The sequence below is a fragment of the Empidonax traillii genome, unplaced genomic scaffold, assembly GCF_003031625.1.
Source record: "Empidonax traillii isolate 1590-97213 ecotype Southwest subspecies unplaced genomic scaffold, ASM303162v1 scaffold247:size2371522, whole genome shotgun sequence".
NCBI lineage: Eukaryota > Metazoa > Chordata > Aves > Passeriformes > Tyrannidae > Empidonax > Empidonax traillii.
The window spans coordinates 727,885-753,450 of record NW_020955440.1 but is presented as its reverse complement, the minus strand read 5'-3'; the positions used below and the strand labels follow the sequence as shown (position 1 = coordinate 753,450).

General features: G+C 38.8%; 1 protein-coding gene across 3 annotated transcripts in view; it reads right to left on the bottom strand.

The window, feature by feature from the left end:
* Positions 1 to 25,566, bottom strand: part of TSC22D1 (TSC22 domain family member 1) — a 93,893-nt gene that overhangs the window by 12,836 nt on the left and 55,491 nt on the right. Inside the window, exon 1 of one of the 3 annotated variants that reach the window (XM_027888922.1) lies at positions 1,977 to 2,491. The exons of the other annotated variants lie outside the window; for them this stretch is intronic. Coding sequence (XP_027744723.1) covers positions 1,977 to 2,062 — 86 coding nt within the window. The 5' untranslated portion in view covers positions 2,063 to 2,491. Of the gene's footprint in view, positions 1 to 1,976; positions 2,492 to 25,566 lie in introns of those variants that run through there. 3 annotated transcript variants of the gene reach the window in all.

Genomic DNA, 25,566 nt, shown 5'->3' with positions numbered 1-25,566 from the left:
CAGAGCCTAAACTCTGGATCTGGGACCTCGTTCTGGCAGCCAAACTTAAAATGGAAAATATGTATAAAGTATTAATTTTATTAATAGTACGAGTCCTCAGTAGGTTATTAACTGCCCTTGACCAAGGCCTGCAAGTGGGAAAAGATTCATCGAGTCAGTATCCTTTAAGTTTCAAAGGAAATGCCTGACCATGGAATTGCTCCCCTTTCTTCCAGAAAACAAGACACAACTGCACGCTCTCTCTCAAATTCTGCATCTAACCAGAAAAAGGTAAATGCTTCTTTGTATTTGACCCATGCGTTCAGCAGGGTCAGTTTTAGGAGAAAACATATAACCATATTCAATATTAGCAAAGAACAGCTGCCAGAGAGGTTAAACCTTCTTCATTTGCAATGGTGACAGTGACAGCCAGCCAACCCTAACTCACAGAAAAACAACAAAAGGAAAAGCAGCATCTCTGCAAGAGAAACCAGAGGAAACAAAAGCAAATGAGAATTGAACAGAAACTAGCTTGCTAAATAAGACTACAGGAGAAATTGCCCACATTTTCTGCATAATGTTAACAGATGCAGACTTTGGTTTATGACTAGAGGTCATGCTACAATATGCTCCTACATGTTTCAGTAAAAAAGTCAATTACAGCAAAACGTTTTAATAAAATGCAGAAAGGTTAATGAACATCACACATCTACTCCACCACATTTTTTTCATTACACGTTTTATGAAATAGCTTGGTTCATAGTAAGAAACAATCTTCTCAGTACTACCTTTCTTGTTCAGTAATATATGATGACACCAGTCACTGCTGTATACACATGCTGCTCATTCATAACATACCTGCTACCATCATATATCAATTGCTACTACGGAATATTTCTATCAGACTGGTTCCTTAGGCATTCAGATTAATTCAGTATAATATTTAATGTCCATCTGAAAGTTCAAGCATGTTTTCAGAAACTGCTGATTACTGGAAAAATTAAAATTAAGCTTTTAAAAAAAGGTTTTCAATGTATAATTTTGTATTCTTTGAGGAGGCAGCATTCAGAGAGGAAAGCTATTCTCCACAGGCAATACCACAAACATAACATGACAAAAATGTTAAGTTAAATATATGTACTAGTTGATATTTTTCAAAATTTATATAGAATCAAGAGGGTTGGATTTCAAGAGTGTGTCATAATAGAAGCTCCAGTTTAGAGATCAGAATTTTAGAGTTCAGAAATTCCATGCTCCCTCCCACAGATGGGTATTTGCCTTCTATACAAAGAAAAACAACTCTGGAACATGACGAGTCAGGGCAATTTTTCCCCCCACTGTCATGTATTTTTAACTCAGTAAAATAATTCTTCTGATTCACCAAGTTACTTGGTATTTACTTTAAACACTACAAAGGAACCACATCAAACTCATGCATTTCATATTTCATTATTTATATGGAAAAGGAGGTTAATAAATGAAACTTGCAGAAGATTAAGCTGTATTTCAATGCCTCTACAAACATTGAACAAGACTGATTAACTAAACTTCTCTTTAATCATGTGACAGTACAGAAGACTGTATATTATATATGAAAAAGTATTTGAATGAATATAAACTTATTATCAAATAAGTTTCAAACCCTACTAAAATTCTCATTTTTGGTTTACTGTTACATCACTTAAGATTTGGAATAATTGGAATTACATTTTTTTGAAAAGAGAAAAGTACTGTAATGGCAAATGTTTTATAATATGGATTATTTTAAATACTGCAGTAAATATTCCAAGACATGTAGATTTTCAGTGAATAAGTAAAGAACTCTGCACGACAGTACTCTCAACCAGTATGATATTCCTAGCTTGAAACAGGTCTAACGAGTGCCAAGCACCTTAATTTAGAAGCATTTTTAAGTACTTGTGCAGCAAAATAGTTAAAGGAACCATTAAAAAAAAAAAAGGGAAAACAAATCAATATTAAAAACTTTATATAAATACCTCTTCAGATGCTGTTCCAGTTCCAAGAATAACACTTTCATGGTTATTTGGTCAGGACCTTGTTTCTGGAGAAATGTCACTTTCATTGATGCATCTATTTAGCACCTGCTGATTAGTTTCCCCCAGACAGAGGGTCAGAGGAAATACCTCAGTCCTTGGTGGCCGTAAGATCAGCATTAGCATTCCACCAGTAACCACAGGTCCTGAACTCTGCAGCACTTTCAAGAATCACAAAGCCTCGCCTGTTAAAGATTATCCACTTGCTTCAATTCAAAGTTTGCTGAGTTTAATAGTGGTTGGTCATGATCAAGAAAAACAAGAAGGGCGAACAGTGACGACACCACAGATCCCGAGATCACGTGGTGTTCTGTTACATAAGGCATCAAAAGAGATTACAATCTTCATGATTATGTTTTCAAATCTCAAACAAATGCATCTTCTTTCAGCAGTGCCAAATTTGCCAACTCCAAAGCTGATTCAGCCTGCTCCTACTTTTTGTGAAGTACATGTTAATCACTACAGGTAGCTAATTCTGCTTAGAGAAAGGCAGCTTAAATTGTACTGCTTCTCAAATTAAAGTTCTAGGACTTAATGGCAGTTCCAATCAGACACAAAATTGACAGTACCCTGTTTGCCAGAAAATATTTTACAAAGGCAAATCCTAACCCTGACTGCTATTTTAAAAAAGAACGCGTTATGACAGTTTGAGACATGCATCTAGTTTGTCTTCAGCAGATCAGAAAAAGACAGCAACTCATCACTCATCAAGCCAAAAATCAACTCACAGAAATAGATCACCATAAGGAGGTTTTGGTGCATTGTAGTAACTCCATACCATGCAACTATCAGCCTATATGTGTAGGTACCGTAATCCAACATTGCTTCAACCTAAGCATGTTCCTTCCTCTACCATGTTTAATGATTTTCAGTGCGAAGAAAAACTGCATGTTGTAGAGAAGTGAACAAGATTCACTCTCCTACTCTACAGGTGAGCTGGAGACCAGGAGATAAACCCTCACAATGGAAGTAGCCAGCTATTTGCAGCACGTGCACAGGAACCCTGACCACACAAAAGAGCATAGGCATTGATGTTTCATCAGACCACAACCACAAAAATGCAAAGACAAAACCAAAAATCAAACCTAGCAAATGTTACTTGAACTTACTTGGACTGGACTGCTAGAATCATGCCAGATGTGTCTCCTCAAGTAGATTTGCCCTCTAAGACCATATTGGTAAGAAACCAAATGGAAGGGTCAAAAAAGTTCATAGAATGCTTTGGGTTGGAAGGGACCTTACAGATCATCTAATCCAACCCCCTGCCATGGGCAGAGGACACCTCACATTAGAGCAGATTGCTCAGGGCCCCTCCCAGTCTGCCCCTAAACACTCCCAGTGATCTACAGCTTTTCTAGACCTCCTGTGCCAGTGTCTCACCATTCTCATAGTAAAGAATTTCTTAGTAATATCTAATCTAAACCTGCCCTCTGTCAGCTGGTTCACAGCACAGCCATATACTACTTACCTGCATTTCTGTTCCACCTTGCCAAGGCAGTGAAGCTGTGACTGATGGCAAGAGAAGCAGGTATTACACAATAAAAAAGAAAGGAGTCTGGCTTGGGGAAGAACTCTACTTATTAGAACCAACAAGTCTACCGTCACAAACAGGGAATATTTTGTTTAGGCAGTAGTGAGGAAGCAAACAAAAGAAAAACATGCAATTTTTTTCTTTTCCTTGGGAATGAGGGATGCAGTGAGACTAGTTCCCTGTTCCCAAAGCCTAGAGGCAATTCAGATAATTTGAACAGGGCATCAGATGTACTAACTGTGAAGCAGGGCAGAATATTTCTAAACTGTCTTCACAGAGCCTTGTACACTCAGAACGTTCCTTTTAAGGCACAGTAAGGAGACTGAAGTAGACAAGTTACATTTTGCCATAAATGTTTCTCCCATTACATCAAGATCACCTTTCAGCACAGCATGGGAATGGGTGACAGTCATGGCTCATTTTAGTATTCTCTCTCCCCCACTGAAAAGCCACAGGGGTGGGGCCACTCAGATGGTAGAGCAGTTGTATTCTTGGATCTCGGTGTCTGGAGACAAGGCAGGCAGATATAGTGGCCCTAAAAGAGGGAAGCTTACTCTGAAAGCAGAGCAAATCTCAAAAACTTGGAGACTTACATGGTACAATCACATCTAAAAGAGGGAGGTAAATCAGGCTTCAAGGAAAAATAAATAAGGAACAGAGATCAACAATAATAGCCATCAACAACTACTAAGACTGTCACAGAACAGTCTGAGTTGGAAGGGATCCAGAAAGATCAAGTCCAACTCTGAAGAGAATGGCCCATAAGGTGATCAAACCCAAGCCCCTGGTGTTATAAGCACCATGCTCTAACCAACTGAGCCCAGTAGTATTGAATAACTTCAATATTCAAGATGAAATATTACTTATAGCAAGGAGTCTTCTTATTTTAAAGAGCTGAAGCATCGAGCTGTCTAGAAGAACGCTCAAAACCAATCACAGAAAGCTGAACCAAGACAAATTTTAAGTTCAGTAGCATTCTTACATATCCTTTCTAGAGTCAGAGATTCAGCACAATAAAGACTCCTAATGAATCCTACTGGTTACACTGTCTTACATATCACATATGCTACAGCTTCCCTTGGACATTCTGTAAAGTACACAGCTGACCTGTGGCAGTCGCGCTCAGCTAAGTCTGCATCCCACACAACTGCGCCAACAGAGCTGACTGGCTTCAGATTTTAAGCTGCCGCTCTCCTAATACTCTTTAACATCCTTCTTGCCCTCTCTATTGCCTGTATTCCCCTCCTGCACAGTTGACACCAGCTAGAAGGACAATCTTTCTCCATAACTACTGCACATACAGTACATGCACTGGTCACAGGTGTTTCCCAGGATGCCTGAAACAATCAGTACACATTAAAATATGCTTGAGTGGGAAAGGGGTGAAAGCAGTGATGTTAACCTTTCCTGTAGACAGTCTTTATTTACTTTCCCCTTTCCTATTCCAAGATGTCCTCTGAACAGGAGCTCCATCACACTAGCAGCTGTGTTGTGAGAGTTAAATACAAGATCCAGGAAGTTCTGCACATCTGACTAATACATCGCTCAGCTCCGATGCTGCTCTGATTCAAATCTGGGTTTCTTGTATAGCCAGAAAGATCATTAAGTGATAGATTACGGGGGGGGGGGGGGGGGGGGGGGAGAAAAGCAATTTCTTAAGGAACACAAATCTAAGCACTGAATAAACTTTATGAAATATTAATAGCTCAATAATAACTGATATTAATAATATCAGCTCACATCCACAAACAAATAGTTCTATTCGCATGACATGAGTTTATGCTTGTATCTTGCTCTGTTTATTAAAAGAAGCCATATCAGAGTCAGTTTGAAAGTGAAAAGCAAATATATGTATCTATATATGTACACAGCCATGCACATACGATGCAGGGCTGCAGAATGAAGCAGCTGAATATATTCAGTAAAGAAGAAAGTTCACTGCTAGACCCTCAAAGAGAAAGCTCCAACTCTGGTAACACTAATCACCTTTCCTCATGCATCAGCCCCAATTCAGGTGACAACTTTACAGTAAGGCTTCATTTGATGCCACTTGTCTAGATATGTCATATAAAATAGTTCCTATACCACTGATCTAAAAGCACCTGATTCAAATTCATCACCCTTTTACTTGGGGAGGTTTGTACCCCAAGAGTCTTATCAATTCCACTCACCACCTTAACAAAAAACAGCAAAGGATTTGCTTTTGTCAGCTACCAAACTGAAAACAAATCAATCTTTAGACACAACTGCTTCAGAGGTAGCTATTCCGATAACTACATGATTTTTCTCATAAGCACTTCCCATAAATTTGACAAAGCTCATTACTGTGCATTCAAGAAATTAAAAGGATTACTCAGTTACGTGTAAGTCAACAACTTACAGGCAATAGAAACCACAAGGATATTGTAAGCCTACTGGATTAACTAAGCCATTGAACATTATTACTGCTTTGAAAAATAGCCTCTAGCTGTAACTGAAAAATGCCTGAAGTACAAGGATCTTCATTCTTCTCCTGCCACACTCAAGAATTCAGCATCAAGCTATGCTTTCCTTCCTTTGTCCTGAACCTCCCTGGCTCTTATATAAAGTGACAGATTGCACACAGATGAATTATCATTCCGGGTACATTAGAATGTCAGATACGGGTAAATTTTAACATTTAACGAAACAAAAAACAAGATTTCATGCATGATAACATCATGGTGCCTAGGTTCTCTCCCACCCATAGCTCTTATGGCCAAATGGGAAGGAGGAGTATATTTCAAGATTCTTAATTTGTGGTACTTCTTGACAGTTTTGCCTTATTAAAAAAAAAAAAAAATTAAAAAAAATTACAAAACAACCCAGCAGCCCAAGTTAAGATCTAAACTGTGAATGAATTTGGCATTCAGCCAGCAGAATTTACTGTTTATGTCAGTCTGAATGAAGTGTAGCACTTCAGCCCAAATTCCTCAGTGTGTCACACATCACTGAGTGAGCTGGCGTACCTTTATGGAGTAAACATTTAGTAGGCTCATTTTCCATAGTTTACAGAGGAATTCAGAGACAGTTTGAATAATGCAGACTTCACCACAAGAAAAAGCAGCAAATAAAGCACAAGCCAACCTTTAGACTACAGACATAAAACATCCTATGGTAACAATGTCAATTTTGATGTGATGCAATAAACTAAGAATTTAAAATTCTGATGTGCATAAAAGTGCTTGATAAAGCAGAAAATATACCAATCAGTCAACTCTTCTAGAAACTCTAAAGTTCCAAACATGCAATCCTTAAGATATTTAAGGGTTAAAGAATTCCTAAAATAGTTATCCAAAATTCATGTTAAGTCAGCAGGATTCAAGCTTTCCAAAGTTTGTTTCATGATTACAGCACAGCCTCCAAGACTACTATTTTACAAATACAACAAGCAAACCTTTATATGAAGTTATAGCGCTTATTGTTACCAGCAATGTCCCATATACCATTTGCATCCTAACCTAAAGGGGTTTTTTTAATGCTTTGTTACACTTCACCCTCCTATCTTAAATCAATCTTTATGCAGTCCTTTGGCACAGTGTTTTCCAAGGCTGCTAGTCAGCAACAGCATGCAAAAAGTAAGTCTGACTTCAGAAAATATTTACTAGAGCCACTCAATGAAGTGATGCATGCTGGCTTATCAAAGGAAATAGTTTTGACAACAAGAAAAGCTGAAAAGCACAGAAAGCTGTAGAAAGACATCTGCACTACAATGAAAACCAAAGCAGGGAAGTGAAAGGCAAGAAGGTGGACAACAAACTGGAAAGTGTTTCCAAATGCTAGCAGCAAAAATCACTGCTGTACTTTTGTTATCTTCATATTTTGAACAGATATAATGAAATGCAGTTAGAGAAGGTAGTTTTCAGTCTGCCATTAAACACTTTCAAAAAATTTTAGTTAACATCCTAATTGAACATTTGAGGAGTACTGTTATACATCCCTCAATCGTCACCACGTGATACAAAAGGTATGGCTTTCAGTTACACAGTGATAAGCATTACAATTGCACACATTTAGTCTGTTAATTTACACTCAATTTTTATTTTCATCTTGGCACCCCTATATACACTGCCAAAAAGCAAATCCTCCCTGGGTGAAAGATCAAGAAACACATACAGGGAAGATCTTACTGGATCTGAAACACCCGTTTAGCCTGGGAGCCACCTCTAGGCATGGCCAGAGGCAGATGTTTAGGTGAGAACCCAGCAAGGCAGGCAGATAAATACAACATTCCTAGGTTATCCTCCTATCTGTCAGTCACCAGAAGCTTGAGGAGTTCTTGCACAGAAAGGAATAACTTAGTGTTTAATGACCCAATATAATTTTCTTCCAGGAACTGGTCTATTTATTTTCCTTCAAAGAAATTACTCAGGTCACATAGTTCTGAGGACTTTTTAAAACTCCATTTGTTAAATTCTGAGTTAATTACCCAGGGAAGAGACAGTTTTCAAATTATCAAAGATGAAGTATCAACCACCCTGGCTTCTAAGGAGACATGAATTTGAATCTCAAAAGCACACCTGATTTAGGAACACACATTAGGAACACCTGGAAACCAGTACGAGCATGGGTAGGAGTCAGACTTCTCCATGAACCACAAAGTCATCTGCAAGTGAGTTCTTTACATTCCACTAACTGGAAGTCACTGAACTTGTATCATTTATTGATACAGAAGAAGAGACGTTGTCAAAGCCCATTCAGTCTGTGAAACTATGTTAGTACTGGGACAATGAAAGATACTATAAAAATTAAGTAAAATATATTGAGGGGGAGGAAGAAGTAATAAAGGGCATTGGTACTGAATACATATTTCCAATCAGAATAATTACTGGTTACTGCTTTTTGTACTGTGGCAATGAGTAAAATCAGATTAAGTCTACAGGAGACAAGCCTAGTATCACTTCTACAGGTAAGGCACCTCTTTACCATGGCTAGGCTATGTTATCCTAGTTTAAAGCAAGTACTCCTTTCCTTCCCTTCATGTAGCACCTATGAAACCCAAACCAGCAGAATCTCTGATTAAGAGGAGCCTGATGAACATGAACTAGCATAGCACAGTAACAGCAGCTCACCATTTTTTGCTGCAAGGGACTGTCAATTTACTCTGCATGTTACATCAGTAGAATACAAAACTAATAACGAAGGATTTGTAGGCATTCAGCCAGACTGGAGGGGAAGGAACCCTGCCCCCTGAAACACGTCTTTGGTGCTGTTGGCGTTTTTTTTAACTTAAGCATACAAGAGAAAACTCAAAAATGCTATGAAGTTGCCAGTCACATGATCCATGAAATGGAGATCCTCAGTTTAGGGTAAATTAGTTTCAACAGACAAATGCAGCATGAAGTGAGACTCAAAGCTTCCTATTGAGAAGGGCCATCCAAAACCTTCACAGGAAAATTGCAGAATAAATCTCTGGTCTGCTTAAACCTCCAAATTTAGACCCATCAGTAGGTGTGGGCTAACAGAAACCAGTTACAGCCATTCTTGGATATTCTTCCTCAGTAAGAGCGGAACTTTATAAGACTAAATTACAGCAGACGTTCCTTGGGCATTTGGTGACATCCATATTAAAGGAGTAAATTAAAGATTTAGAACAATGTAGTTCTAACCATTATCAAGATAGGAAGAATTTTCAACTCTACAGCTCTCTTCCCCCAGATTTTCCTTTCTTTCAGGTTCCAGAGAGCAGCCTGTACTCAAGCAGCAGCTCACGCCCAAAATGCTTCAGGAAACTTAAGGCTACTGTCTTATTTTTAACAAGGCAGTCTGTTTCAAAAAGGAGGCAAGTAGAACATCACCTCTGAGACACTACACAAGCACGAATTCATACAAGAGTAACCAACCCCTTTTGGTATTGCAAGCACAGCAGTTATAACATGACCTTCAATGCTCTAAAGCAAACTGCAGAGACCACAGACACTGGGCTTTTCTCTACCATACCAAATATTTTCCCATGGAAGGAGGAGCAACGTTTTGTCATTCTGCTTCTCTTCTTCAATAAGACCAGACACCCTGCAAGGCACGATCTAGCTAAAAAGTGATTCTATGATGTGTAAACCAGAATAAAGTCCTCCAGGAACACATTGCTTCCAAAGAGAAGGCCATTCCACCAGTCCCAAGCATTCGGCTCCTGGACCACCCCAGGACCTCTCAAGAGCAGCACAAGGCAAGGGCCAAACATCCCAAAGAAAGAAAGGTGTAACTTGCTGCTGAAAGTGAAACTTCAGGGTCTGACAAGTGTTCCCTGTTATCTGTTCACATACAAATAACTTCCTTGGTGCTGTGAAATCTACTTAAGTGCTTAAAGAGGTTTGACAGGAAAACAGCATCAACTAAGTAACACCACAGGTGGTAAACTAAATACCTTGCTATTGAAACACTGATACACACACTTTTTTCCCCTGTAATGAATCCCATCAGTGGCAGACCAGGAATGATTAGGCTACATTAGTTTAAGTGTCAACAATACCCTAACATTAAGCATTAGCTCCTTTATCAGGCATTGGAAGACAGCATTAGTCCTATACTTTGTGACTTACTGTGAATATTTAACTCTTATCTATTTTGGTATTCTTCTAAATTGATGTGTGTTTGCCAGTGTTTATTTCAGAAGAGATTGAAAGTCACCATCTTCAATTTTCTTATCTGGCTATGTAACAATGGCCAGCAATTCTGAAATTGGCAGCCTCTGACACAGCATTTTCTTCAGAGACCTTCTGACTATTTTCATTTCTTCTCTTATCAGTCAGGAGCACAGAATGTGACAACATCGCAGATGTGCTGAAATGTCCCTCTTAAGCCAGAAATTGGGACTTCAGTTCCACAGCCAGTAATTATCAGTGATTTTCTTGAATTTAATTGCTCTAATCAGGTGAGTGAGAAGATGTGAAGGTTATTTGAGAGACCAAAGTAAGGGTTTGGAAGAGCATCACTGTATCTCAAAGGAAGAGAGATTATTTTTATATACGCTATTATTAATGAGACTGAGAAACATATTTATAATGAAATTAAATATTAAATAACAGAACCATAGGAAAACCACTGAACTACAGATTTGGAAACTAGAAAAGCACATCAGTGGAGTAAAGAAAGACAGTAAGAAGCAAAGAATAGAAATAAAAACGCAAGTAGAAGCAGGGAAGGAACAGGGAGAAAAAGTAGTCAGGAAAAGCCAAACAGCAAGGAGAGCAAAGCATAAAAAAGAGAAGGGTCAGGAACTGCATGAGGGAGTGAAGAGGATAAAGGAATTACAGGCTAAAAATACTCAAAAGAAAGGTACCAGCAGATGTTATTTTTTGTTACATTTAATACAACATCTAAAAAGCCAGAAAGAGCACTTCTGAAAATGCCATATTTTTTCTGGAAAAGAAAGAGAAACATAGGAAGGGAAGAATTAAAAAACTAAATCTACAGCAAGCAGCTGCCAAAGCCCTGCAGTTTCCCTTGGCAGACATACACTTGCATTGATAACCCAACGCTATCACATTACTGTCCTATGATGACAGCGTTTGGAAAAGAAGAAAAAAAAAGGAAAAAAATTATTAAGAGTTTCAGACACTCAATCTCCCTTCTCTGTGTGCGTGAGCAAAACCATCCAGCCTATGACGACTCTCTCCTTCATTCACGCTCCAAATACAGTGTGCTAAAGAAATGCTTTAACGTAAAGTACCACAAGTAAATCGGTTACATTAGCCAAGATGTTTATGTGGCTCACCTTACTCCCCTGAAAGGCGTTAAGGTGACAGTGCTAGAGTAACTAATTCGAAAATAATGCATAAAGCCCTGAACTGTGCTGTCCTGCCTCTTGCAGCCATGCAGAAAAGCGTCACCACCGACCGGGTTCCCCTGCCAGGAGCATTGCAGAAGCAGCAGCCCTTGGTTTAACCAGCAGGGCAGCTGCCCTTCAGTGCAGTCGGTTAAATGCCATCCAAAGCAAAAATCCCAGCCTGCACCCATCTTTCCGCAATCACAACTGATTTGGTCACCACAAGCCTGAGGATTTTTTTAAGAGCGCAGCACTCCCGTGTGAACCACAAACAACACACTGCTATTTTTGCTCCTATTCGAAGCACAGGCACTTCGAGTGGGAAGGACAGATGGACAGACACAAAGCCAGTTTATTGACCTACGTGCATTTCAGCTGTAGTTAGTAATGGCTAACACTTGATACTGTTTACTGAAAAATGCACCAGAAGTGGTAAGGATGATGGGTTCTAAATGGATTCCAAAAACTGAATTTCTGGCCTCTGAATATCAGTTTATCAAGTTAAAAGAACCAAGAGTTCTTGTTTCCAAGGAACTTGGAAACAAAAATAAAAATCAAAGTTTATTACTTTTTCCTTCAGTGAACAGCTCAATATCCCATTAAACATTTGCAGTGATTCTTATTGGTACATACATTCCGATCTAAGTCCAAAGATATAAGCAATCTGCTCAGGCTTTCATGGCAACAGGCTTTCCATTGACAAAGGCTGGACTTCCCATTTTTTAATAAGAGGCATAAACACAATTAACAAGTTGAATAACATTCTTTTCCTCTCACTCCATGACGCATATTCCACTACTGTATTTCACAAGGGGCTCCAACTAACTGCCATGAAAGGTTCTCCTGCTTCATCCTGCCCACATATTCTTGCCTTCTCCTTTGCACTGGATACGATGGAAAACCAAGAAATACCACCTGCTATACCATGTGAACCATATAAAAGCAAAGGCAGAAAAGAGTGACTGGCAAAGCGGGAAGAGTGAGATGGTATAAACATTTTCTATTCTAGGCTGTTTTGCCATTCCTTACACATATGTGCCAATTCCACTACCAGAATAAAGTCTTCCAGGAAACACCAGGTAGGACATGCTACCACCAAAAAGCAAATATGAAATTTTGTCGTTATTTTCTGTCGGGATATTATTGTTAAAGGAAAGGGAAGAATACGAAAAGCAGATAAGGAAATAAATATTCATGGGTAATTATCTTTTCTAAAGAAATGCATCATGGCGGTAGGATTTCCCTTTCCCAGTCTACAGCTGTGTGGCATGTCTGACTCAAAATTCCTTGCAAACTGCCAAGCAGAGGGCATGCTCAGTAGATACAGATACAAATAGACTGATACTTACCTGTGTCAGAAGTTTATCAGAACAGAAGTTGAACAACAACATTCCAAAGAAGATAAGCAGGCAGGCAGAAAGGACAGCAGAAAAGAGGGGGGGGGGAAAAATCAAAATTATAATCAAAGTTATCATACATATTAAGAGATACACTACAGCAAATACAATTAACATTAAACCTATTACTTCAGAGTTACTCAAGAAGTGACTGAATCACTTATGCCTAGGACCAAAGAGGTATAGACACAGATAACAGCATTATCCAATTGTTTTATTCAAAAAGTATTAGTAGAGTCATGGATTTGTCAGATGTAACTGTGTCTAGTCTATTCAAAGGAACCCTTCAAGGTAAGTGCACAGTTTAAAAAGAAGCCTGCTTGCAAGTTTACTGAAAATAATTCACATATTGGATATTAAACACTATTTCTCAAAGCTCACTTTAGCACAGGCAAGGTTAGATACCTAGAGGATAGTACACCCAAGGGCCTCTGCCTTTTGTCTCCCAATCACAGAAGCAGCCCAGCAGAATGAGCATCCTGAACTGAGGCTGGCCTTTATAAATATCCTCCCCTCGTATAAAGCAGATTTTTCAGTGGCTAACACAAACCAAACTCTAAAAAGGAAGCTCATAAAACCAAGCACATACACACAGAAAGCCAAAATTAATTCAGCAGACTAAGAGAATTCTGGTAGCTAAAGTCCATTAGGCACAGCACCTACTGGTATTCTCACTTAATAAGGTCACTCAAAGTAAGACCCTTATAGGGAAGTGTAGTAGCACCTTTTCTGTTCCTGTGCTTCATTCTGGCTTCTGAGCCCATCCATTTCTCCTTTTCCACCTCTCCTATATTCTTTTCTCTGTCCTTTCTGGTACTTTTCCCTTTCATTCGGTAAACTGGTACAGAGTAAACCTTCCAGGTATTCTCCTTTCCCCTGTTCCCAGAAGACACAGTTGGCAATGACATTCCAAGCATGGGGGAAGCACAAGAACATGGGTAGAGGTGGGTAGAGGATGAAGGCAATGGATATCAAGCATGCATAATTCATCTGAGCTACAGTTGTCTCTGTAGAGAATGCAGAAAAAGTGTCTTCTAGCACACTATACTGCAAGGAAAGCTGAGATCCACAGCACACACAGAAGGATCAATCTGGCACCTTTAGGAAACCAGAAATAACAAGGTAAAGAAAAAAAAAAAGGAGGAAAAATTATTATATATTATCCTAAAATGCACAGACTAACCTTAAAACTACTTTAGCTTCAGATATTTTTACATTTATTTTGACTCAAAAAGAGTGCTCAATATGTAGCTCAATACGTAGCAGCTCCCATTGCTCTAAAGAAGAATACTTGCATTACGATTTTTAAGGATCTGAACCTTTGTTCAATTGCACAGCAAAAAGTACCAAAAGAAACTGAAACATTATCATCTTAATACTGTTTTAGCATTTGTCACACTTATTTTCTCAGCAACATGAATTAAGAGAAAACTAGATAGCTTCCAGTCTCAAATTGCATAAAAGGAAGTTTTTATCAGAATTAAAAGGTATTTCATATTTTGGGTTTTAAAGCGAGTGATTACTCATGCTGACTTGAGACTCCCTTCAACAGTTGGGTGGCTGCTTTTTCCTTCAAGGCCTCTATTATATAATAGTTCATCCACCTATAAAACACTAATTTCCATACAAGTATAAACATAAATTATCCATTATTGCAATAAACATTCCACTAAATGCATAAAACAATTTTTTTCTGGTTTTATTTTACTTTGCACCAACTTCGAGAAAAAGGAAGCTGCCACTGACATCAGCACTACAAATAGGCACCTAAAATAGCAATGCAGCTTTAAAAAAACACAAAACACGACAAACCAAACCAAACAAAATCCCCAAAAAAACAACAAGAAGCCCTCCTTTGACCAGGTACACAATGCTTGAGGAAAACCAAAGAGGTCACAAAGACTTTTAAACTTCCCATACAGCACACTGTGTGCAAAAATAGGAATTAAAAGTACACAATGCTTGCATAACCAGAAAGTCCCCAGTGTCACTGCAGAAGGGTTAATATTATCACCACCAACCCTGCCTCTGGAGGGCTCCTTATATATGGAATTATTTGTTACAGTCATGCTAAGATAGAAAAGCCTCCCTTTTTTAATTAGCTGAGGACTCAAACAGGAAAAATAAAATGCAAATACAAGTATAGACCATTCACTATTCTTCTCCCAAGTTTCATACAATTTGGGAGTTATTCGACCACAACAATAATTACAGATGCCTTGAGAGTACCATACCTGAACAAACACTATTCCAATACACCACATTGCTGACACTGTAGGCTCAGCTGAACATCAGCTGAGCTGCCCTGGCAGCTTTGAAGCTTTTTCTGCCTTTTCTTCTTTTTGATGCTTCCCTCCTTTTGGGGTCTGTGAGCTCCTCTAGCCCTTCCAGAGGTCAGGCAAAGTCCTGATGACAACTTCTCCCCAAAAAAAGTCTAGCTCAAAACAACTTTTAAGTTGAAAGCTGACTAGAGGTGAAATTTAAATAAGAAACACCAGACCAGGACTCTGCAGAATCAACCTATAAGAAGATGAAATAGTCACCACGATACATAATGCAAAAGCAACCTCAATGCAATTAGTTACTTCCATCAGCCCCATCCTCCGAGGAAATCCATATATACAGTCACTGAAAAGCTCTGCCTAACTTCCTGAGTACCATTTCATGCCTGTCATATGCCATCAGAATCTGCATCCTTGTGGGGCATCATTGTCCCTTCCCTTAACCCACTCCCCACTAACCTTAACTACCGTTAGCGCGGTCAGATGTGTTTTCAAAGCTGCGTTCCCGACGTGCAGGCACGAGTTATTTACCCAGTTTACATTAACTCGGCACAATCCAGAGCAGCGGAGGCTGATCCCCGGAGGTCCGCGCGCCGCGGGACCCGGTTATTTCAGGACACGGCGGCCGCTCCCTGCGGCGGGCACGGACGGAGGGAGAGGCGCCGCTGGCTCCGCCGCGCCACCTGCCGGCCGCTCCCGCCGCCGCCCGGCCCCTCCGAGGGCACACCGCCCACACCCGCGGCTCCCACCGCCTCGCCGCGCCGTGCCCCTGCGGGAATGCTGGCCCCGGCCCGCTCGCCGCACGGGCAGGGGTTTGGGAAGAGCAGGGGAAGATCCCTGCCCCCCTCCCGGAGGCACCGAGCCGCGGGGACAGCCCGCCCAGCCGCGGGAAGGCGGCACTGCCCCGGCGCGGCCGCCAGGGAGCGCTGCGGGCCCGGCCGCCGCAGGGCCCCGCCGAGGGTCCCTCCCCGAGCGACACCGCAACCCGTCCGCACATAAACACTGCGGGAGGCACCGAAATAACGCGGCCTGCAGCGGCACACGGACCCCCTCCTTCCTTCCTACAGAGAACGGGTTTATCTCCCTGAAAACGGAGGCACGACAGGGCGATTTAGCCTGCATTCACACAGATAGTGGCTACGAGCACAGACATAGCAAGTATCTCGTTTGTACACAGAGGCTGGGTATATAAATAATAAGAGCATCGAAGCATTGCATGAAGAATGTGCCACGGGGAAGCTCTCAGGGACAGAGTCCTACCAAAACCTGAGAAAGGCAACCTTTGCCCCGGGACATTTTTCCACCAGCATCTCCTCTCACTCATTGCCCCAAAAGACGAAGTACGTCTCAACCCTGCCACCAGACTTTTCCCCAGGGCATCCATCAGTCACTCACTACTTTCAGGTCTAAAATGAGCTTGGGGCCAAAAGCTATGTTGTTTTTTCCCTCTGCGTAAATATTTCAGGCTGTGTGTGTGCAGGAGAAGCCCAGATAAATATCCCTGGTGCTCCACATACAGGAAGCCAGTGCAGCTTTGATTGCTGGAGCCTGCTTGTGAATAGAGGCAGAAAGAGACAGTGATCTGAATCCGACTCTGTGCACACCGTGTTTTTGTTGGGAGAGGTAGCCTGCGGAACACAGCAGAGAGGCTGCAGTACACCACGCTTGCCAACTCAAGTCAAGCTAAAACAATGCACTCTTCCCTCTCTCATCAGCAAAAAAGCCAAAGATAGCAAGATACTGGTGTTACACCAGAAAATCTACACTTGAGGAGAAAGGAAAAAAAAAAAAGAAAAAAAAGATAATTTCAATTCACGGAGGCATAGTAAGAGAATTATTTCTTATTCATTTCAAAACACTGTATTGACAGTATACTTAAAAAACCTCTTTTTCCCACTGTAAAACAAATATAACTTCTCAAACTAAAGTAATCCTTATATTCATTTTATTAATTGGATTACTAGATTTCCTCTAGTTTTCCTGAGAACTCCCCTAAATTTACTCCTTCCTTTTGGTAGAAGGTCACCAACCAATCCTCAACATAACACATGCCCAAAAGCATTGCAGTTTTATTGAGAAAAGACTGTGATCCTCTGGGCCAGCCTCGCAGCATATGACAGGAAATAAAAACAGCCCAAACAGTTGTTTTAGCTGAAGCTGCCAAAGGGTCATCGGCACTCATCTCCAACCCCGTCCATCTTTGCTTGCTGGCAGTTACCTTTGAGCAAATACTAAATCAGTGAGATGCTGTGCACTCAAATCCTGCCCCTGTTCCCAGGAATACCATTAGAAACAACCACTTGCTGAACCTAGCTTAGGAAAATACACACAAGTGTGTGCACCCAAGGCACACAAGTGAGGTGGTATATTACAATACAAAGATTTTAGAGTCTTAATTTTCAAGACTTCTGACTGCTAGAATACACTCTTAAAAATCAGACTTTATGTTTGGGTTTTATAAGTGTTTCTGTATAAAAATGTGAAGTTTAAAGAGAGCCTACTCCCCTGTGCAACCATTTGCAATGCTGGTGAATATGCAACTGAATGTTTTTCCTTTTTGTGAACACAAACACTTGAAGGTATTGTTTTTTGTTTTTTCCCTTCCTTGGTTTTTTTTGTTTGTTTGTTTTAACAGAGCATCAGCCAACATGGCAAAGACTTGTTCTTCAACTGCCAAAAGCATCACTAGTATAAAAGTGATGTCAGCACTGTTTTGTTAGTAACGCTGGCCTTCCCTCTGAAGAGGCAGAACATACACATTGCCAGGTCAAGCATTAATGGAAACTATTGTTAATTTTCTTAGCCCTGCGGTATGAAAGCTTGTAAGACGAGCATCATTAAAAAAGATCTGGGTTCACTTCAAACAATCACTCCAACTCACTTCTGAAAATCCATATGCTCAAAAACTCAAGTGATTGAAGAAGTGGCAAAGGTAATCACAAAAAAAAAAAAAAAGGGATTAAGCCTTGACTTTTTTTGCACTCCTCCTCCTCCACCTCACCTTCCCCCTCACTGGCTTACCTACATGTGCACTGGAACACAATATTTTGCAAAAGAAGATGTGCCTGCAAGATTGTGAACTCAATGAAAAACAGGTACTTTATGCAACCTACTCTTCCAAATTTAGTATTTAATCAACTGTCATAACAGGATTTGACACAAAGAGTCTGAATCTTTTGTTACTGTGCCAATCTGGAGTTATGTCTACTATGGAAGTTTCAATACTGCACGTAGACTCCATGAGTTATCTGATCAAACCTGTATTTACACTCCTAATTATCAAAGCAATGTTTTATTCAATTATTTCACTGAATCATCTTAGTTTTCCTCAAGTAGAAAATGCTTCACACAAAAGTGAAGCAGGCAGTGAGTTTTCTGCATGAGAAAAATCTCTGCAAATGGACCCTGGGCAGGTTGCACAGGAAAATATTTAAGGGCAAGTATTCTTAATTGACCAAATGTCTTTTGCTATAGGTTCTACAAGTTAGAGAACTGAAAGCTTCTACCTTCAACGTATGGGAACAAATAATAACACAGCAGGTCCAATAAAAAGAAAAAAGCAATCAAAAAAGTAGCTAAAATGTAAGAGTTCTAAACCACTTAGTTAAGTATGATACAGGTGTTAAAAAACTATAGAGAAAATTAGACTGTAAGGGTCCTTTGGCTTTCATCTAGTCCAACCTCCTCATTAAATGAGGGTGAGCTTCAAAATTACATCAGGTTGCCTTCTGAAGTAATTAAACAAGAACATACAGAGCTCAAAGCTCATAAACACTACCCTGACAGACCACCTCAAGTTGGAAGGTGCCATTTAAAAGACTCGACCTTAGGAATACTGAAGAGCAGTAATCAAAGATGGCGCAGCCTTCATATAGACGTTGCAAATCAGATCAGCAAAGGCCACACGTTTGTGATCCCCCACCCTCAACTAAAACAGCACAAGCTATTTCTTGAAACAGCAGAAAGGGAAAGAACAGAGTACTGGAAGAAACAGCAATCATTTTCAAAATTATTACATCTCTAGGATATGAGAAACAGGAAAATAGTATGGTTCATCAAAACTACAGTTAGAAAAGTACAGCAGGCAACACCTCAGAACATACCTTATATTAAGCTATATTTTAAAAATTACTTCAGCTATTGATTTCTGTACTCCTGGATAGAGATCAAACCAGAATCTCAGCTCTCTAAAATCAGTAACCTTTATTATGCCATCTTCATTTTCTTATGACAGCTTAAGGTAAGAGATCATACTAGCCCAAAAAATTAAAGTATAACTCTCCTTCCCTCCTGGATGTTTTTAAGGAGGAAAGTCCCATTCCCTCAGACTTCTGCTGGCAAAGGTAATAAAGGCAGCAGCTGCAGACACCAAGAAACTCAGTACATAGAGCCTTTTCATAAATGCTCAAGTTACATTTGAACTGGGGCAGGGGGAGAAGAGAGAGTATCGAAGCGAAAAACAATAGTGAAAAGACAACCAAATACATCAGACACGCAGAAGGCAACAGGTTTTATGTCCCAGATGAAACCCCACTCTCCTGCCTTGCAAATGTAATACAACTAGGTTCTAGCTCTGTAGCACCCCAAAACCTCAAGAACTCACAATAACTGTATTACCAGATCACATGAATTAGATCCAATTACGTATTTAGAAACAACGGTCACAAATAATTATGTTGTAATTATGATTATGTAATCATGATCCAGGGTGCAGACAGCATTGAATGAAGGCCATATCCAAACTGACAAGAGAGAGATGCTATCTAAATGAGAACCCCAAGAGACTGATCTAAAACATTAATGCCAAGTAGAATCCATTTTAAAAATGCCACATCTGTAATACATATATGTGAATACATATATATACATAATATTAAAAAAGAAATTGAAAAAGCAAGCAAAAGTTAGAATACTTTGGTCTTAACTTCAAGTTATAAAACTCATGCAGATTTAAAGTCATGTTTTTATGCTTTGGTGTTGTTCTGTAATACTTAAATGACCACTTACAGAACGTTTATCACCTGCTTATCTTGGGATTGCTCCCTTCATAATTTTTCACTGTTTCAGTCCAAGTGTTTAGATTAATGTTGCCTGAATTAAGCCACCATTAGCAGTTTGTTAAAGTACAAAGATATGTATTTAATTAGTAGCTCAGTAGATACAGTTCTTTATAGTCACTTCTGAAATTCAAAAGCAAAATACAAGCAGGAAAAGGAGAACAGAAACATTACAGCTGTAGAAATCAATGTGGCCTCTGTCTACATGTGAGGGAAAAGCAAAGCAAGCAGGTTACATGAAATGTTAAGACTGTGTAAGTGGACTGCAGACATATCTTAACCTTACATCATCCCATTTAACATTATTGTCTGTGTTACGTAACTACAATTTTAAGCGTTTTTGAAATCTATTAAGAGCCGGTTACTTTTTGAACCTCAAGCGCTCTTGTCTGCAATGACTGCCAAGTGTAAACACACCAAATGTCTTTCTATAGTTTCTAACAGTTCAGGACTGACATTTCTACTGTTCCAATAATTCGATGGTCACAAAGTTGTGATAAAAAAAAAAAAAAAAGGGAGGAAAATTCTAAGTTGTACTCTAGACTGAACTCTAACAACAAGGTTAGAGACATGCTGGAAATGTTCGCAATACATGTTTGCTGAGGTTAAGAATAGCCCCAAGATAAGCAGTTGCCTAAACTTGGCAGTTATGAACTGGGACTCTACACAGGCACAAAACATTCTTCTGATGCTCAGACTCATTTGTTCTCAAACACTGCCTGTCCTGGCTCCGAAGCCATACACGAGTTTAATGAGGTGACAATCCCCTGCTGTCACAAAATTTTGAGAGATTCAGGTCACACACACACACAAAAAAAACCAAAAACAAAACAACAAACAAAACCAAAGCAAAACAACAAACCATGGGTAATTTGACACAACAGGAACTCACTGAAGAGAATTAGATAATAGGTGCTGAGACTTGAGTTTTTCCCATCATCAAGATAAAAATCCTCTTTTCTTCTCAGCACTAAATGAGAAGGCTCACACTTGGTATCAGAAAATGGGTGTATATTTGATGCTTGAGTCTTGGAGAGGATTTAAAGAAAACCTCTGATAAAACACATTCTTTTCAGGGGAGTCACAACCATTTCTTTCCCAAAGCTTTCAGAAACTTGAAACACCTTAAGGTAGTCTTACCTTTTATGTCTTCCTATAAAACTTAATTGGGAAGAGTAGGTTAGTGCAGAAAGAAGAGGTTTAGCAATGCATATAATGTAATCCATGGCAACTGAGTAAGTCTGCCTTTCATCAGCAATAGTGACATATTGAATCTAACCTCATTAACAGCACAGAATTCCCCACAGCATTTGTAAGAAATATCAATTTTGCATATTTAACATTATTTGATCTCATATGCCATCTATACCGTTTCTCCTGATGCCACTGTAATCTTATACTGAAAAAAATAAAATCATAGCAGCAGTAATTCTCCCAGCCCCTAAAACACAACCATCCTGTCTACAGTGAAACATGTAATTTTTTTTGCATTACACTTTGAAAAATAAAGAGTCCCTAATGTCTTGTTTTGTGCCAGTAGAGTCCATCAAACTCATTATTTCTATTTAAAATCTGATGAGACAACATTCATAAACACCCTGAATACACACTAACAGTAACTTAAGTACAAGTAATTGTACTTGCTTACTCTGCATAAATTTTATTATCACCACTTAGCATAACATGTAAGGGTCCAGTAAGTTCAAACGATACCGTATCAGGAAGCTGCACTAAATCGTTTTTCAACTGATTGTAACTAAACAGGACTTTTCTCTGGAACTGGTGATCAGTTTCTGAAAGCAGATAATGTACAATTATGGGCAGATTCTTCACCCAAATTAGTCACATATTAAAATTATCTCATCTTTCGTTTTGTCATAAATTCTTACTAAGAAGTACCCAGGTTTCCATCCATTTTAAAAGCAAAACCAGAAACAATAGTATTTTGGTCTCTGAAAATATAAGAGGCTTCTATTTTCAGTAAAATAGCGCTGCTTCACATCTGCATGCAGGACCATTACAATGTTGTTACATTTCACAATCATTAAGAAAACTGAATTTCCAGATTAAAAAAAGGGGCAGGCACAAAAATCTGGATATTTCCTCATCAGATGTAATGGACAAAAATTAAATGATGACAATTTAGACTCAAGCTCATTAACTGTCTCCCTGTCTACACACAGAAGACAACTTTTCATTCTTCTCTAAAGTAGCTGCATCACAGAATTAACTTTCAATGGAAAGCCCCTCCATCTATTGATGGATTGCACTATAAATACTTACTGGAAATAAATTGTTGAATAAATTGTAAAGCTGTAATGGAAGATCTGTTTTCTTTCTCAGACTGACTCTCAAACACATGTGCTAGCCATAATCAACCACATGATCCTCAAATATTAGCTAGTAAAAATGCCAACAGAAGACATGAGAATGAAGAAAAAAAATTACCACTCAGGCAGAATAATATTCAAAATATACCGAAACACAGGAAAGCATCAATACAAAATAGTCAAAATTATATATACTGCTTAAAAGAATCTCAAAATATTTTATTCTTTTCTTACCCTAAAGAGGATGGAAAAACAGAACCTCATTCGTCTTCTCTCTTCTCTATTTCATGGGAAACAAGTTTCATGTTTTCATCCTGATAATTACTACCTTTATCTTTTGTGAATTATAGTCACCCAATTCCAACTGAAACCAATCCATTTATTAACTTTAGCAAGAAGGATCTGGGCTTCTAGTCATTAAGAACTTCAGAAATATAGGTTAGACTATCTATAATTAGCATTCCTGATGATTTAAACATGGTTTGATGATTACTAAATTCATCATCTTTAAATAAACACTTCTGACTCAGCATCAGGAGAATAGAGACATTTTCATCAACTAATTTAGTTTAAGACTTTTTGGCAAGCAAGAAGAGGAAAGAACCAATAGCTTTATAAGATCAGTGAAGGCAGGAACAGGCATGCAACTATGTTAACAAATAGAAGGGAAAATATTATCGTGAAACAGAATCCAGAGTTATTGCAGACAATTGTTCCCATACCCCAGAGTTTTGCATTTTAAAGTGACTAATCAGTAAGCAGACACTACATAGACAAAAAAACCCAAAAAAAAACCAAAAAAACCCACCAAAAACCCCAAAATCAAACAACAAACAACCCACACACACACAAAAACAGAACAAACAAACAAACAACAACAAAAAACAAACAAACAAAAAAAAACCAAACAAACAAAACACCCAAACACCAAATTCCTTATCTAAGTATTCAGGTAAGGGAACTACCCCTTTTTATTATTATTAAATACTAACATGCTTTACAAGTCACGATGTCTATTGTAGAAGCTTATAGAACATTAAACGGAAAACATTTATTTCAGTACTTAGTAGTCAAAGAGGATGACACTAATGACTTCTGAATCAAAGATGTAATGCTATAATGGAGCCACAATATTCAGTTGCCAATGATGAGCAGGAGACATCTCAGGAAGTCACCTGCTAAGTGAGCTAGGAAACAAAACACAAATAAAAAGCTCAGTGTGTTCATAGTGGAAGAATGTACAAAGACTGAAAGGACACGTGCCCATTATGATCCTCAGCAAACAAACAAAACCCAAAATCAGACACCAGAGTTATTTTATCAGTCCACTGTAGTTGAAAACTCAGACCTTCCCACAGCTCTCAACAATCTGACCCATATTCAGTGTCCGGATCCAGAACACTACAGGTCATCTGAACTGGAAAATCTTATTTCCAATACACTGGTGCTACGTAAGGCTGACTGTCAATCTTCCTAAACCCTCACAAAAAGATTTTTTCAAAGATGAATATACTCCTTTACACTAGTTTATTGATAATATTCCCTCCCTCCCCGCCATAAATGCACTAGAACATGAATCATTTTGCATATCAGGTCTTAAAAGCTTGTTTTGTCTAGACTCCTTGGAAACTTGGTTTGCATAACATGTTCTTTCCAAAAGACTCCTCTGCTGAAATGATTATCTGTTGGAGTTGTTTTTCTTTACTTATACTAAAGATGAGGTATTTCTAGTTTCAAAAACTCAGTCTAAATTCCTTTATCTTAAGTTCAGCAAAGGACCCTTCCTTCCATCTTCATGAGGCAGGCATTCCAACCTACATATTTTAAATTAAATCATTCTTTCCAGATTCAGTAACCCCTTCAGCTTTTATATATTGCGTTAACTTACTCCACATTAAGATATCAGAGACCTTTAACTCTCTTTTCTACTGTGTTACATCAGTCTTCTGCTACTAGGCTGCATACCGTTCCCCAAATAGCACAAGCCATTCTGATTTTTTAGCAGTATGCACACATGAAGCAAATCATTCCTCATTTTTCCCCTACATCAGTTGCTTTAAAATACAGGAGACCTTAGAATGATGCCAAATGCCTAATAGGAGCTTCTTCAGAGGTCTGACCTCATATTGAAAACAAAATAAATAAAAAAGGTGACAAGTTTATCTGTACTGCATACATGAATATGGCTGAATATACTAGAAACCTATTTACACAGTTCCTGTGACATTCTGAAACAGCCTTGCAGTGAAGTATCTGAAGCTCCATAGAGCACAAGAGCATCAAACATTTATTCACAGAATAGCTTTAAGTATCTTTCCACTTTCCCTGGGTTTTTTTTGCATTACGGTTGTTTTGATTTTTTAGACTGGTAGCTATTTCCTCCAGCCAAATATGTGGCTGAGAGAATTCAAAGTATTTTTTTAAAACTGACAACTTACATAAGTTTAGACAGTATTACTAAATACAGTTCAAATATTTAGAAGGTTTTCTGAATTATGGCTTCTATTCAGATGAAGTTTTTTACGTCATTATAGAGAAACTTATTACAGGCTTAATATGATTTGCAAGCTCCATTAAATCAAAATAGAGAACTATCCCAAGAACTTAATTACATGCTGCTTGTATGCATTTTGCTTTAGGGTAAACACGTGCGAAAAAGGCTTCAAGGTCAGATCTAGGACCTTGAACTTGCCTAAATTTTCTCAAAACAAAGTGCAACAATAATAAATAAATTACAATATGCTACCAAAAAGATTTAACTAACAATCTGAAAATCCACTTAGTAAATGTCTAGAGGGGGAACAATGCTGTCCTACACCATAAGCCTACTTTGAAGTTGTATTTTAATTCAGATTTTATCTTCTAAGTTATATATGTTCAAAGTTAGTTATAAATGGTGTAATCTCAGACCTCTGACTTTCTGTAAGCCCCAGTACCTGTAAGTCTTTATACTGAAATTATTTTCCATTATACTGCAATTTCTCTTGTGCGTTTCATCAGCACAGGACATTTGAAAACTGGAATCAGTATCTCCTGAAGTAGATGATCTCAGATGTTCAGTTTGAGTTTTAGTAAGGAGAAATTTTGCAAAGAGCCTTGGCATCCCTTCTCAGATCTATATCCCTTTATTAGTAGCTGCCAAATCTAGCAGTC